Source organism: Sinocyclocheilus anshuiensis, unplaced genomic scaffold (genome assembly GCF_001515605.1).
Source record: "Sinocyclocheilus anshuiensis isolate Anshui unplaced genomic scaffold, SAMN03320099.WGS_v1.1 scaffold160, whole genome shotgun sequence".
NCBI lineage: Eukaryota > Metazoa > Chordata > Actinopteri > Cypriniformes > Cyprinidae > Sinocyclocheilus > Sinocyclocheilus anshuiensis.
The window spans coordinates 1,527,418-1,541,224 of NW_015554119.1; the positions used below are offsets into that span (position 1 = coordinate 1,527,418).

Consider the following 13,807-nt stretch of genomic DNA (forward strand, 5'->3'; position numbering starts at 1 on the left):
GGATGTGTGTGTGTGTGTGTGTGTGTGTGTGTGTGTGTGTGTGTGTGTGTGTGTTTCTTTGTACCTGCACGTGTGTGTTGTGTTTGAGGTTTTACCTTTGCATATTTTGTACATCGATGATGAGAAATGTCAAGAAACTGCATTAAAATGCTGTATTATTCTTCATATGGTAATAAGATGGACATGCTAAACAAAAACCCATCATAACTGTGTGTATTTGGTTAAAAATATTCAGGTCATATTTCATCCCAAATAACAAAAAGACGATCTTATTTTTAGAAGAAAAAAAATCTTAATGTCCTAAATACAAACTATATTTTCGTTATGCAAAATATAATTTTAAATATAATTTTACATAACATTTCTGTGGGACATTAGCTTTAGGCATGAGTCACACCGGTTGGCTGGTTCACTTGACATCCAACTGACTAATTGGTTAGTGAGATTGATTAGTTTCTGATTTTTTTCCCCCTTATTTTATTAAGTCATCTTAGTTATTTTTAGTGGCAGTGTTATAATTGGCCTGCTGACAGTGTGCTCTGTATGCTAACTGAAACATTAGCTGTTAACTGTCAGGCGGGTTTCATGATAAAACTTTCTCTGAGAAAATGCATCTTGAAAGTCACCAGTTTAATTTTGGTTTGTTTTTAAAATAGTAACTGCTGAATTGAGTTTTCTCAGTGGAGTGTCTATAAGGGGATCTTTCTGTCTTTCTCGTTGTCTGTTGTGAGATGAGCCTCGAATCTCTTTGCATTTGGATTCATTACTCTGGGCATCTCTCTTCTCATTTCTGTGAGTTTTTCTGAGCGCTGCTTATGTTTTGAGACATCTTTGTTTGGAGTTCTCTTATGAGATTCGACATCTCAGACGTTATATTTATCAGTCCATCATGTCTCAGTGTCTCCTTTCACTTGTGTGTTGTTTTACAGGATCAGTTTACACGCAAATCAGATCACATTTACTGACACGTCCATCAGTGTCAAGCTCAAGACACCTGCAGCCTCTTCACTGACATTAACCTCTCGTCTCATAAACATCAGCTGACTCAACATCATGACTGACTGCATTAAAGAGAGAGGAGGGAAGAAGGAAAAAAATGAAGAACTAAAAGGAAGGAGGAATGAAAAAGGGAAAGAAATTAGAACAAAAATAAGAAAGGAATGTAGAATGGAAAGAGAAAGAAAGAAAGACAAGATGATGGGTAGAATGACAAAAAGGATGGATTGAAGAACGAATGACAGAAAGAAGAAAGATGGAAGGTAGAACAGAAAGAGGAAAGGAGGAACAAATAAGGAAAGAGGTAGAAGTACAGAGGAAGGAAAGATGGAAGAAAGGTAGAACAGAAAGAGGAATAAAGAAAAGAAGAACTAATAAAGGAACAAAGAACTAATAAGGAAGCAAGGAAGGAAGAACAGAAAAAAATGGATGGAAGGAACGAAGAACTAAAAGAAAGGCAAGAAGAACAAAAAAGGAAGGAAGGTAGAAAAAAGAAGAAAGGTAGAACAGAAAGAGGAAAGAAGGAAGGAAGGAAACAGAAAAAGGAAGGACGAACAAAATGGAAGAAATTAAGAATGGAAAAACAAAGGAAGGTAGAAAAAAATGAAGGAAGAATAGAAGGAAAGAAGGGTGGTTAAAAAGGAAGAATGAGCAAAAAGTAGGAAGAAAGAAAAATAAGGAAGGATGGTAGAAAGGGAAAAGGAGGTAGAATTACGGAAGGATGGAAGAAAAGATTGGAGTAAGGAAGGAAGAACAAGAAGAAATGAAAGTAGAATAAAAAAGAAAGCAAGGAAGGCTGATTAAAAGGAAGAACAAAAAGAAAGGTAGATAGATGAATGAAAGGAGGAATGAACTAAATTAAGGACTGAAGAATGGAAGGAATAACAAATAAGGAGATAGAAAGACAGGAAGCACAAAGAAAAAATCTAGTTTGAAATTAAAAGAATGGAAGCATTGAAACTGAACGAAAAATGAAATAAAGAACAGACAAAAATGTAAGGATGACAATGAAGAATGAAGAACGAAAGAAAAAAAGCAGGTGACTCAAATGGCAGAATGAAAGAATAAACTGGAAAAATGGCAAGGCAAACAAGAGAACAAACTAATTAAACGAAACAGAACTGGAGGATAAAAACAAACCAGTGAATGAATGAAACATTGGCAGAATGAAAGAAGGAAAAGAACAAGCAAAAGTATAAAAGAACTGGCAACTAAAATAAACCTAAAGAATGACAAAGATGAATGAAATAATGTCACAGTGACAAAACAAACAATAGAACAAATGAAAGCAAGCAAGCAGGAGAGTTTACAGATGAAGGAGCAGAGTAGATTGAGACATCCAGCTTCACTGATGCTGTGTTTCATCTGCTGCTATCGGAGCGCTTCAGTGTCAGGAGTCGAGCGTCTCAATCCACTGCAGCCTCAGAGCGCCAGATGCATGAAAGTAGAACGATACTTAATAATTATTCCGTCCTGTATGACGCCCAGTTCGCCACAGGCTGTGGAAACAGAGCGCGAGACCGGCTGCAGGCTGTTTGTGTTTCCTTAATGCGTGTGTGATGAATTATGTATCAGTGTCTGCAGGGATCTCGGCCTGTTGTCTTCTGTGGACTGGATGAATGAATGAAGGAAGAACTGGAGGATGTGTGCTCAGTCAGATCTCTCCATTAGTGCTGTTTGCTCAGCCAAGCTTCACTATTACTGTTGGAGTTTTACAAAATCTCTAATCGCAAGTCACATGACTTGCCTCAATTTGCTAATAGAAGAAAATATCATTGACAACAATGTCCATTTCTTTTTGTTCTCCTGAACACATGGCATGAAAATTATGCTTCTTTTTTAACGTGTTCATCTATCTGTCTGTCTATCTATCTATCTATCTATCTGTCTATCTATCTATCTATCTATCTATCTATCTGTCTATCTGTCTATCTGTCTATCTATCTGTCTGTGTGTCTGTCTATCCCATCCAAAGTATTGTATTTTATTTAGGCTTAGTTTAGATTTGTTATCAATCTGTCTATACTTTTATCTATTTATTTTATTTTGTACTATCCTTCTATTTGTTTGTTTTATTCTATCTATTCTTCTTTCTATCCCTCTGTCTATTTATTTTAACAATTTCTTTATCCTATTATGTATATATTTTATTTTATCTATCTATCCTTCTGTCTTTCCATTCATCCTTCCATCCCAACTAAATTGCAATGTATTTTATTTCTCCAGAACACATGGCATGAAAATACTGCTTTATTTTAATTAATATAATAAAAAAAAAAATGTTTGTTTGTTTGCTTGTTCGTTTGTTCGTTCATTCTCCTGAACACAAGGCATGAAAATGCTACTTAATTAAAAAAAAAAAAAATTTGATTTATTTATTTATTTAAATATGGCAATAGACATTTTAGTGTGGCCTCTGCTGACAAGGGCCGGCAGTTACAGTAACTACCTAGAAACCACCCAGAATCCTTTATCAGCCACTTTGCAACACTAGTAACTCTTTGGAACTCCTTAGAATGCTGCTGAGTTTTTAACAGGTGAGCACCCCTCGTGTTTTCTTCAAACACATGTAAGAACATAGTGTATTATTTTGTATTAGAACTGTCATCTTTATAATTTCCACACCACACACTCAAACAACTGTTATTGTGCTCTTATGTGAGGTCACAGCTTTTTTTTTTCTTTTCTGTCTGGTATCAGTAGATTTGCAGTAGATTTTTTCTTCTCCAGAAATGCTGCGATCCAACTCCAGGCCTGAGAGCGTCTCCCAAAAGCCCCCCAGAGGGTCTTATCTCCTTCATTAATCCATCCCTCTATCGCTCTTTCTGTCTCTCCCGTTTTGTCTTTCTCTCTGCTCGCTGATAACGGAGAACATGGAAGTGTCAAGGATATTTTATTGCCATTTCTATGAGCCTGAGGTGGTTTTGTGAGCTTGTGCACATGTCCTTGGCATTTTTTGTTGACAGTTTTTGACAAGCCTTTTATGATGATGGATTTTTGTTGTCGGTCTCTGAACATCATGTACACAAACGAAATTTGATATTTGAAGTATTAATTTCTGAGCCTCCCATGCATCCTCTGTGAAGCAAAAGGATTTTTGCTGTGGATTTGAATGATAGCACTTCACTTGAACTTTCTGTGCTTCTGTGTTTGTGCAGGATGGCCATTCAGGTGGATAAGTTTGATTTTGACAGCATGCCCGTGATTGACCATGATGCACTGCGACTGGCTATAGTACGCCAACAGGAAGAGAAGAGACAGCAGGTCCAGGGAGGACTCATCAACAGCACGCTGGACATCCACTGGACCATCATATCCTTTACTAAAGCCAGCTGTCCTGATAACATTATTCCCTTAACACGTTCTTCTTGACACTACAGTGTCAGCAAAGCTGAGTAATTTGAGTAGCTCAACTTTCTAAAAAGCAATGTTTTTTAAGGGGGTTAAATTAAGGCAATACCTTAATCGTGGTAAAATCACTGAAATACACAGTCTTACCCTACCCAGGCTCATTGGAAATACTTTGCCCCATCTACATTTCTGCAAAAAATTCAAAAGTATCTAAAATTGTCACTACCGAAACAGTCATGACCTAAACATGTCATCATTGTTTAGGTAGTGATAAAAGGGAACACATAATCCTCATATTTGGGAGAGATAAACAAAATTTTAGTACAGTTATGCAGTTTTTTTAGTATGTTTTAGTATGCAAGTTAAAATTCTATAATGTGATGTGGTCGCTACCAAAGCGTTACTGTCACTACCGAAAATGGGCAGTCACTACCGAAACATGGGATCTTTTGTCAAAAATAAAGTATACTGAATTATCAATTATCAACTATAAGATGTTATGATAGTTTTTGGTTAAATGTATATTCAAACTAATGAATCCTTAACTTTGAAATCAGTATGATCAACTTTTTGCCTTTTATAAAGAAAAATTGGAATACAACAAAACTCATAAATTACACTTGAAATATTGTTAAAAATTTAATTGTTATTGATTTACCTCTGAAAAAAATTTAATAAAATAGCGAAAATATATATTTACAATGTAGATGTAAGCAAAATCTTAATAGGTCAATATAACCTTTCTAATTAAATTATTATTACTGTGTTTCGGTAGTGACAAATTTGGGGAGAGGACAAATATTCCAAAACTTTCTGAAAATATACAATATGAGAATTAACTGTGCAATTACTAGAAATGTGTATCTTGGATATTATACAATTTGCATGCATATAAATTTTTTGGAAAAAGGCACATTTTTTTCAAGACGTTTTTAACTCTGACTTTGAATTCTCTAAATTCTTTAGAATGGCCCATATATGGGTTTTGGTATTTACGCAATACCTGAAGCAATGCGTGCCAGTACCAACGTAATAAAAACGTGTCAGGGTGACGTATTGAATACGTGCTTTAGCGCCACTCACTGGACATTTCACTTTGAAACTGCCGCGAAACATGCAGTAAGGTACGTGATATCAGTGTTGCAGAAATGTCACCTCAGGCACATATTTCCAATGAGCCTGGGTTGGTCTTGCCTAGCATATGACAGTGTCATATACATAATATATAATATTTAGTTATTTTTCTTTTTTAGTGCTTTTTACGATATATGTTTTTCCAAAGCAGCTTTAAAATTGTCATCAACAATATGATAAATTATACAGATGTTTACAGAATTAAACATACAGTTCAAATAGTTATAATAAAGTTATTTGTATTATATTAGGCTGATTTTATTTTATTTCAATTTCCTTAGAAACCCTCTAGAATACCCTAGCATGGTGGAAGCAAAGTATGATAAACTATACAGATACAGTAGTGTGAAAAAGTGTTGGCCCCCTTCCTGATTTCTTATTTTTTTGCATGTTTGTCACACTTTAATGTTTCAGATCATCTATTAATAGAAAAAATAATAAGAAATAAGAAAGTTATTTGGCTATATACTGTAAGTGGGATGGTTATTTTAAAAAGTAAAAATAAAATAAAAGGTTATTTATTTTATTATTTTATTTTATATTTTATTTTGGCACAGTTAATATAGAAAAATGGTTTTAAATTGTTGTTTATCTGAAACTTAAAACTTTCAATTTTATAATGAATGATAAGCCATGTCAGTCTGTGTGTTGATTTCCCCTTAGTTAGGCAATATTAGTTCCTTAACTATAGGCCCATCCGATCAGATCAGAGTCGTAGCTGTCTGATTTATGAATCAGATGTTTTCAGATGAGCTCTCCTGGTAGTTTTTTGTTGTTGTTCTACGTTGCTGGAGCTTTGGCTATGGAGTATGTGGAGTGACTCGGGTGATGTAATGTGTTATGGGTGTTACGTGTGTCCCAGCTGTGAGGATGACCATCTGACAGCATCTGTTTCTAACAGCTGGACGTACTGGAGGAGGCACGTTTACACTTGCTTGATGCACTGACATATGGTTCAAACTTATGGTGCTTCTGTGTGTGTGTGCAGAACATGTACTTAGCTATAGTTTGAGGACAAATTTGTCCTCGGAAGTAAATCAATGTCTTCAATTGGTTAAAGTTATATAAATAATATTTTCCGTGTAGTTTCCTTTTAGGGTTCGGATTAGACTTCATTATTTATGAAGTACCGGTATTAGCTTTATGTTGATACCTTTAGAAATCTATGGTGTAGCTATGAAAATGGCCATTGTGTATTTTTACATTCTCTAAACAGAGAGGCACACTGGCAAAATCGCAGCAGCCAATCAGATGCTCAGGTTTCTTACGCATCATCCAGTGGCGTTCATCATCTCTCATTTATTCCATGAGCCTGACACGAGCTGTGAACGTCCCTCATTTTAATAGCATTTAAACGCCCCCATGATTACAAGCACTTGTAAGCACTCAATGACACTTACAAAATAATAAACACCTGAAATAATAAATAATCAAGAGATACAGTCCCGAGCGGCGATGTGCATGGCATCAGCATGACTGATTGGATGTGTAGCAACATGGGCGTGATTGGACGGGTAAAATAACAAGGATATGAAGAGAAAGACGTGAAGAGTAACAGATGAGGGTTGTGTTCAGAGCCGCCCTGTGGGAGAATGTGTCCAAGTTCATACTAGGCCTATGGGTCAGAGATGCCATCATGCCAGTCAACCAACCATAAACACGGATATATCTGTGTGTGACCACACTGGATAAATTATAAAGAGCGATGTCTCTGCGTAGCCTGTAACCTTCATAGTCTCGTTTTGCCAATAATTACTGAAACGTGAGGTCACTTACATTTGTGTAATGTGAATCCTTTTATTTGTCTCCCTCAGGCCATTCAAGATGTAGATGAGTTTGTTTCTTTATCTTGAACAGATTTGGAGACATTTTGCATTACATCACTTGCTCACCAATGGATCCTCTGCAGTGAATGGGTGCCGTCAGAATGAGAGTCCAAACAGCTGAGAAAAACATCACACTAATTCACATGACTCCAGTCCATCACACATCTTGTGAAGCGAAAAGCTGCCTGTTTGTAAAAAACAAATCCATCTTTCAGGCTTTTTCAATGTAAACTATAGCTTCTGGCTAAAATTAGAGTCCAACGCTTCCTCCAGTGAAAAAGTTCATCCCCTGTTGTCCTCTTACTTCAAAATCCACCGTTATATTTGTTTAGAGCTGTTTTGGACTGTTTTCGCTTGTAAACAGTGCTTGATCTGTGCATATTTCTCTCCTGATTCAGACAAGATGAGTTTTTTTTTCTTCGAGAAAGCGATTATGGAGCAACATTACGGATTATGGACTCGTGTTTTACCCAGAAGCAACTGTCTGAAGTTAACAACACCTTTAATGATGGATTTGTTTCTTACAAACATGCAGTTTTTCAGTTCACAAGATGTTAATTGCTGGACTGGAGTGGTGTGGATTACTTATGGATTATTGTGATGTTTTTATCGGCTGTTTGGACTCTCATTCTGACGGCACCCATTCACTGCAGAGGATCCACTGGTGAGCAAGTGATGTAATGCTATAATTCTCCAAATCTGTTCTTATGTAGAAACAAAATCATATACTTCTTGAATAGCCAAAGGGTGAGCAAGTTTTCATTTTTGGTTCAACTATTCCTTTAAAGTCAAATAAATAGTTTCTTTATTATTATTATTTTTCATATCTGGCTGTAGGAATCTCTTCCTCTCTGCCAGATCCCAGCATACACTTACATGGTTCAGCTGGGAAGAAGGCCATCTCTCAGACTCAGCATCATTACACAGCTCGCAGTCATTAGAGGCTTCTGATAGCATCACTGCTGTTACGTAATGAGCTTTTGTTCTCGTCGCTGTTATTAGTGTCGCTGTGTGCAAATATTTCACCTCCATCGACACGCTCATCGTCTCCATGCATGCTGCTTGGCTAATTTAACGCAGAAAACATAGAGTGGCATTATTGTTCTGAACGCTTCCAGGAAAAAGATGATAAAGGTCAGTAGGGTAGAGAATCATAGGACATTCTGATCAAATGTGCATCATTTTTCAGCATCATTAAGGATGCACCAGTATAGCAATTTTGAGTGATAGCAATAAACCATGTTTTCCTTGACCAAATGTGCACTCGTCCCTTCAGCGTCATGGGGAGGCCAGCGTGGAGGGCGTCCTCAACCAGCTCATACTAGAACATCTGCAGCTGGCTCCTCTACAGTGGGGTAAGAACACTTTCCGCTCTCTCCATCCCCTTCTTCATGAGTACAAATATTTAAATATATTCACACTCAGAGGTTATTTGTCTCCAGTGGTGGATGTAGGACTGGTCTCTGTTCATGTTTCTTATTTGCATTTGTAATCGAGGAGAAATGTCCATCACTGTGTGTGTTGTAGGGCTTTCACGCAGAGCAATGTTCTTGCATCCTTTGTGCTGTTTTATAATTGTTGGTCTATGTAGGTATGCACTTGATGAAAGTGAGGTTGCAGCCATTCTTTCTGTTTTCATTAGAGCTGTGTTTTAAAATAGCTTTTGTTGTTGTTGTTTCTCGAAAATGCTTATTCTTTAAAATCAGTTCTAAATAGCTAAGCATATTTGAAATGTATGAGTGAGATTTTATTTTATTTTATTATTTTTGAAGCCATATGTGAATGACCCCTTTCCACTTTTTGAGAACATATTTTAGTGAAATTTAATGCAGTTTTTATGCCATCACAAGCTGATTTGATGTCATGGTCACAACTTGTTTAAATATATAACAATAAAATGTATATCAGGCAGTTAACACATGAAGAACAGTAAAAAAAATGTACATTTAAAGGTACTTCAGTTTGTAACTGGGGCAAACCTCAGTTTAACCTCAGTACTGACTACACTCTTAAAAATAAAGGTGCTTCAAAAGGTTCTTCAAGGGACCAGCGACTAGTCGACGTCAAGCTTAAAGGTCCCATAGCATGAAAATTTCACTTTATGAGGTTTTTTAACATTAATATGAGTTCCCCTAGCCTGACTATGGTCCCCCAGTGGCTAGAAATGGCGATAGGTGTAAACCGAGCCCTGGGTATCCTGCTTTGCCTTTGAGAAAATGAAAGCTCAGATGGCCCAATCTGGAATCTTCCCTTTATGTCGTCATACAGGGAAAGGTTACCTCCCCTTTCTCTGCTTTGCCCGCCCAGAGAATTTGGCCCGCCCATGAGAAAATGAGCTACTACCGTGCGAGGCGAGCGCAATATTTTTTTTTCCTCGAGAGACATCATGGCTTGCAAACGAGCGAAGCATGGCAGGTGCCCTGCCTCCCTCCTCCTCATTAGCATTTAAAGCTACAGACACAGAAATGGCACATCCTAAGGAAAGCTCATTGTGGGACTGGCTCGTAGTGGCTGAAATTCTGCACCAAGGCTGAATTTCGGGAAAGAGACTTCAGATACAGTACTAGGGACCACTTAGGCCTATATAAAAGCATCCAAAAAGCAGCATGTCATGGGACCTTTAAAGCGTCATGGCAGAGCATTGAAGTCGACTAGTCGGTGCAACCCCTAGTACTGACAGGGCTCGCAAAATTTCAAAATCTCTGGTAGCCTTTCGGGCAGGCATTCTTTAGATGTTGGTAGCCCAAAATGAATTTAACTAGCCTGAATAAAAAAAAAAACATTGGCTGAACTTCTCTACAGACAAATCAACATGATCAAAAACTTCAGTGGTTGTATTTTTTCTTCAAATGACAAGTCAAGAGAGTAGGGGTGCAATGGATTACACAACTGATGGCTCAGATCATATTACGAATTTTGAGTGACAGATCGTATCATTTTTCATATGAGCAAATAAAATGGCTCTTTATTATTTAAATTACACATATTATTTAAAGAACACTTTGATACCGCAGCAAAAACTAGTAGCATATAGGGATGTAATGATTCATTCAACTCATGATGCGATATGAATTACGATTACACAATGCAATTTTTTTTAAATGAGATTTAAGACAAATTATAAATGAAAAGGTGTGCTTTTATTATTTCTCAGACAAAATGCTGCATATTTCTTTGTGAAATTGAAATGTCAAATAATAAAACTAACATAAAAGAAATCTCTTCATAGAAACAAAGGCTTTGTCTGTGCTCTTTCTATTTAAAATCAGAGGCTACCACTGCATTTTAATTACGATCCAAACATAGATGCTAAATACATGTTGTTTAGATTGTATAATTTCGAAATCTGAAGCAAAAACAGAATGGTCTGACATTAGCTTTGTGAAACTAAACTACATAAAACATATCTGAACAAAACAAAAACAGCAGACGGGCTGAATGAGAATGTCACTTTCTGACAGCAGGTGGTGCTTATGGATCAGCATGTATTTATAAGCTGCTGCCCATTTAAGACCGAATACACCGATCCTATTTAATGATGCACATGAGATTTCTCACTCCACTGTTTACGTTTATGCTTGAATGGTTTAAAACGCTTGAAAGTTTAAATCGGCAAGACTTAGAAACACGTGCAAATGATCAACTACGATCCGTTTCACCGTTCCTCTGTGGCAGTATGTGTGATGTAACCAGCTCTTTTTCTGTCTGTCTCTTGATGGCACCCAGAGATCAAAGCTCAAACTTATGTCTATATTTATCTGTAACCACCCTCTCATGTTTCCTCTCCTTGTGGATCTGCAGTCGTGCCTCTTCTCTTCCACCTCGTTGTCTGGGGGTCAGCAGCCATTCACAACACACATCACACGATTGTGTTTATTCAAGCCTGCAGACCTGCATAACACTAATGTATGAGCTCATAAATGTTGGAGGACTCGTCTGAGATGAGCGGACCGTGACATGAAACATGTTCCAAATCACACAGTGATCATCTCTGTCTGCGTTTATCAGTGTTACGTTTGCCTACCAGTGGCTGTCAGAGCACTAGTGTCTTATTTATCTGTCATTATGGCAGGCCTATCATGTCGGGTATTGGTGTGATTTAATGCTTTGTTTCACCTGCCAATAGTGGATAAATTGAGAGAATTTATCAGCCACAAAAATGTCTCAATGGGCAGTATTTTGCGCTTTACAGTGTATACAGTGTGAGTCTAAATTGAATATCTGTGATTCAAAATCTAATTTGAACTTGAAAATTAATTGAAAGTTTTAGGATTTTGATGCTCTTTGGATCATTTTAAAATTATGCTGGAGAGTTTGATCATCAGGTTTTGTTCATTATAGCAAAAGCAGACAAAATACTGACTTTATATTATATTGTATCTTTTTAGATGTTTTTCAGCTTTATTTTATTTATTATTATTTAATATCTAGAATTCTACTTCTCTTCCTCCCTCTTTTTTAGATTTTTAATTATGCATTAATTTATTTTTATTTTATTTTATTCTATTCAACTTTTCACGTAAATTGGCCAAATTGGTCTCTCTCTCTCTCTTTTTGTTTTTATTTATTTATATATTTTCGCCCCAAAACCGTTTCTCCACCCTGAATATATTATAATTTGTTTATTTTTATTTTATTCTATTCAACTTTTCACTCAAATTCTTCATTCAAATCTTTTTTAATTCATTTTTTTATTTTTTTTATTTTGCCCCAAAACAGTTTCTCCACTACGTATATATTATAATTTGTATTGAAAAGTATTGCAAATTGCAGAAGTGAGTTGTAGGCCTTTAGATCCAACTGGTATATATATGAATTAATTATTTTAAAATATATTCTAAAGGAATTATTTAGCTTTTTTTTCCCTAAAAGTTGTATTTTTGACAACAAACAGGTTGTTGTGACTCAGCATTGTATACTAGATGGCCACCTGTAACAAAGTGATTTTGATTTTGTTCCTTAAATGTTGATTTTGGTGAAAGGATTGGCATGGATTTGGATTTTGGATTTTTGTTAAGCAAAACTTGTTACAATATACAATTTAAACCATGCATTATTTTGCAGTTTATGTAAAGGTTAAAGCCAGTTTTTACTTGCATTGGGTTTTTATCGAGTGTTATGTCTGAACCCTGCACGCACACATACAGTAATATCAGAGACTTTCAAACACACAAGAGCAGCAGAAGAACCATTAAAATTATTTCCCATCATCAGCGGCATTTATTTAGCTGTTAAATGCGGTCAGCGCTCTTTAATGCTTTAATGGACCTATCAGAAGTCTCTCTCTCATGCATTTATCAGAGATGTGATAACTGCAGAACTCTTGATTAAAACCCCGTCTGAGCTTCAGAGCGTCTGACAGCTCTTTCTGCACCTGCTTGTCTTGCAGTCCAGATACTCTCATATACATTGAGATCTGCTGAGAGCTCCTGCAGTTCTTCTGCTGTTAAAAACTCAACAGTGCTGTTCAAACTAAATGAATCTGCTCTGAAGGCTGACATTTTGCTGGTCTTAAATTGACATGTTTTTCGAGGAGACCTTCACCGGGTCATTGCGCTTTAGATGGTGGATTATTAAAAAGTAAAGACACAAACTTTGTCAAACTTTTAAAGTGTGCTATTTCTAGAACTTGACTATGGTTCATATGGTTATGGTTCTCTAATTCTTTCATTTATTTAAAGGTGACATATCATGAAAATCTGACTTCTCCAGGTTTTAAGTGCTATAATCAGGTCCCCGGTGCATCTACCAACCAAGGAAACGTGAAAAAGATTAACCCAGTAACTTTGTTTTGGGAAGCCTTTTTCTGCAAGCGTCTGAGAAAACGAGCGCGTCTGATTTCGTTCCCTTGGTGACGTGGCAAAGGGATCTCATTATAATATTACCGCCCCTTAATCTGTAAGTTTACACCCACGGCGCCGTTATTGTGTTGTGTACAAGCGACAATGGTGTACCAGTTCTAACGGCATGGCGAAAGTTTGAGCAAAACATGCTAACTGTTCTGTCTTTGGCTGCACAGACGAGCACAGAACACTATTTAGAGTCTCAGCCTCAGAGGAGACAACAGAGCAGTGGATTTATTGATTTATTTACTGTATATTGCTGCTGCCACACAGATCAAAAATAAACATGCACTTTATTTCCCAGCTGTTTACCTTCACAGACATAACCAACTGTTTTTTGTAAGTCATGTGTGTTTTTAAAGAGGAGGTCATATGGGTTTTTGAAAAATATCTCTTTTGCAGTTTATAACGTAGCTATCCTTAAATGAAAACAATCTGCAAAGTTGTTAATCAAAAAAGTGCATGATAAATAAAGATATTGTCTCTCAAAAGAGAGTCGACTCTGAATCGCCTTAACAAGTCGTCATATTTTCTAATCTTTTGCCTGTTACTGGTATACCTCACTGGGTAACACATTTGCGTAATGCCCGCGAAATACGAACAGAGTCTGACCTGCCCACAAACACTTCCGCTAGTTAGTGTGTTTACATCATGTCG

General features: G+C 36.6%; 1 protein-coding gene across 2 annotated transcripts in view; it reads left to right on the forward strand.

Moving 5' to 3' along the window:
- The window catches only part of LOC107669949 (trafficking protein particle complex subunit 9-like), a 252,767-nt gene that overhangs the window by 173,356 nt on the left and 65,604 nt on the right, over positions 1-13,807 (forward strand). For both annotated transcript variants that reach the window (XM_016462382.1, XM_016462383.1), the window contains 2 exons: positions 4,155-4,308; positions 8,572-8,662. In XM_016462382.1, coding sequence (XP_016317868.1) covers positions 4,155-4,308; positions 8,572-8,662 — 245 coding nt within the window. The remainder of the gene's footprint in view (positions 1-4,154; positions 4,309-8,571; positions 8,663-13,807) is intronic.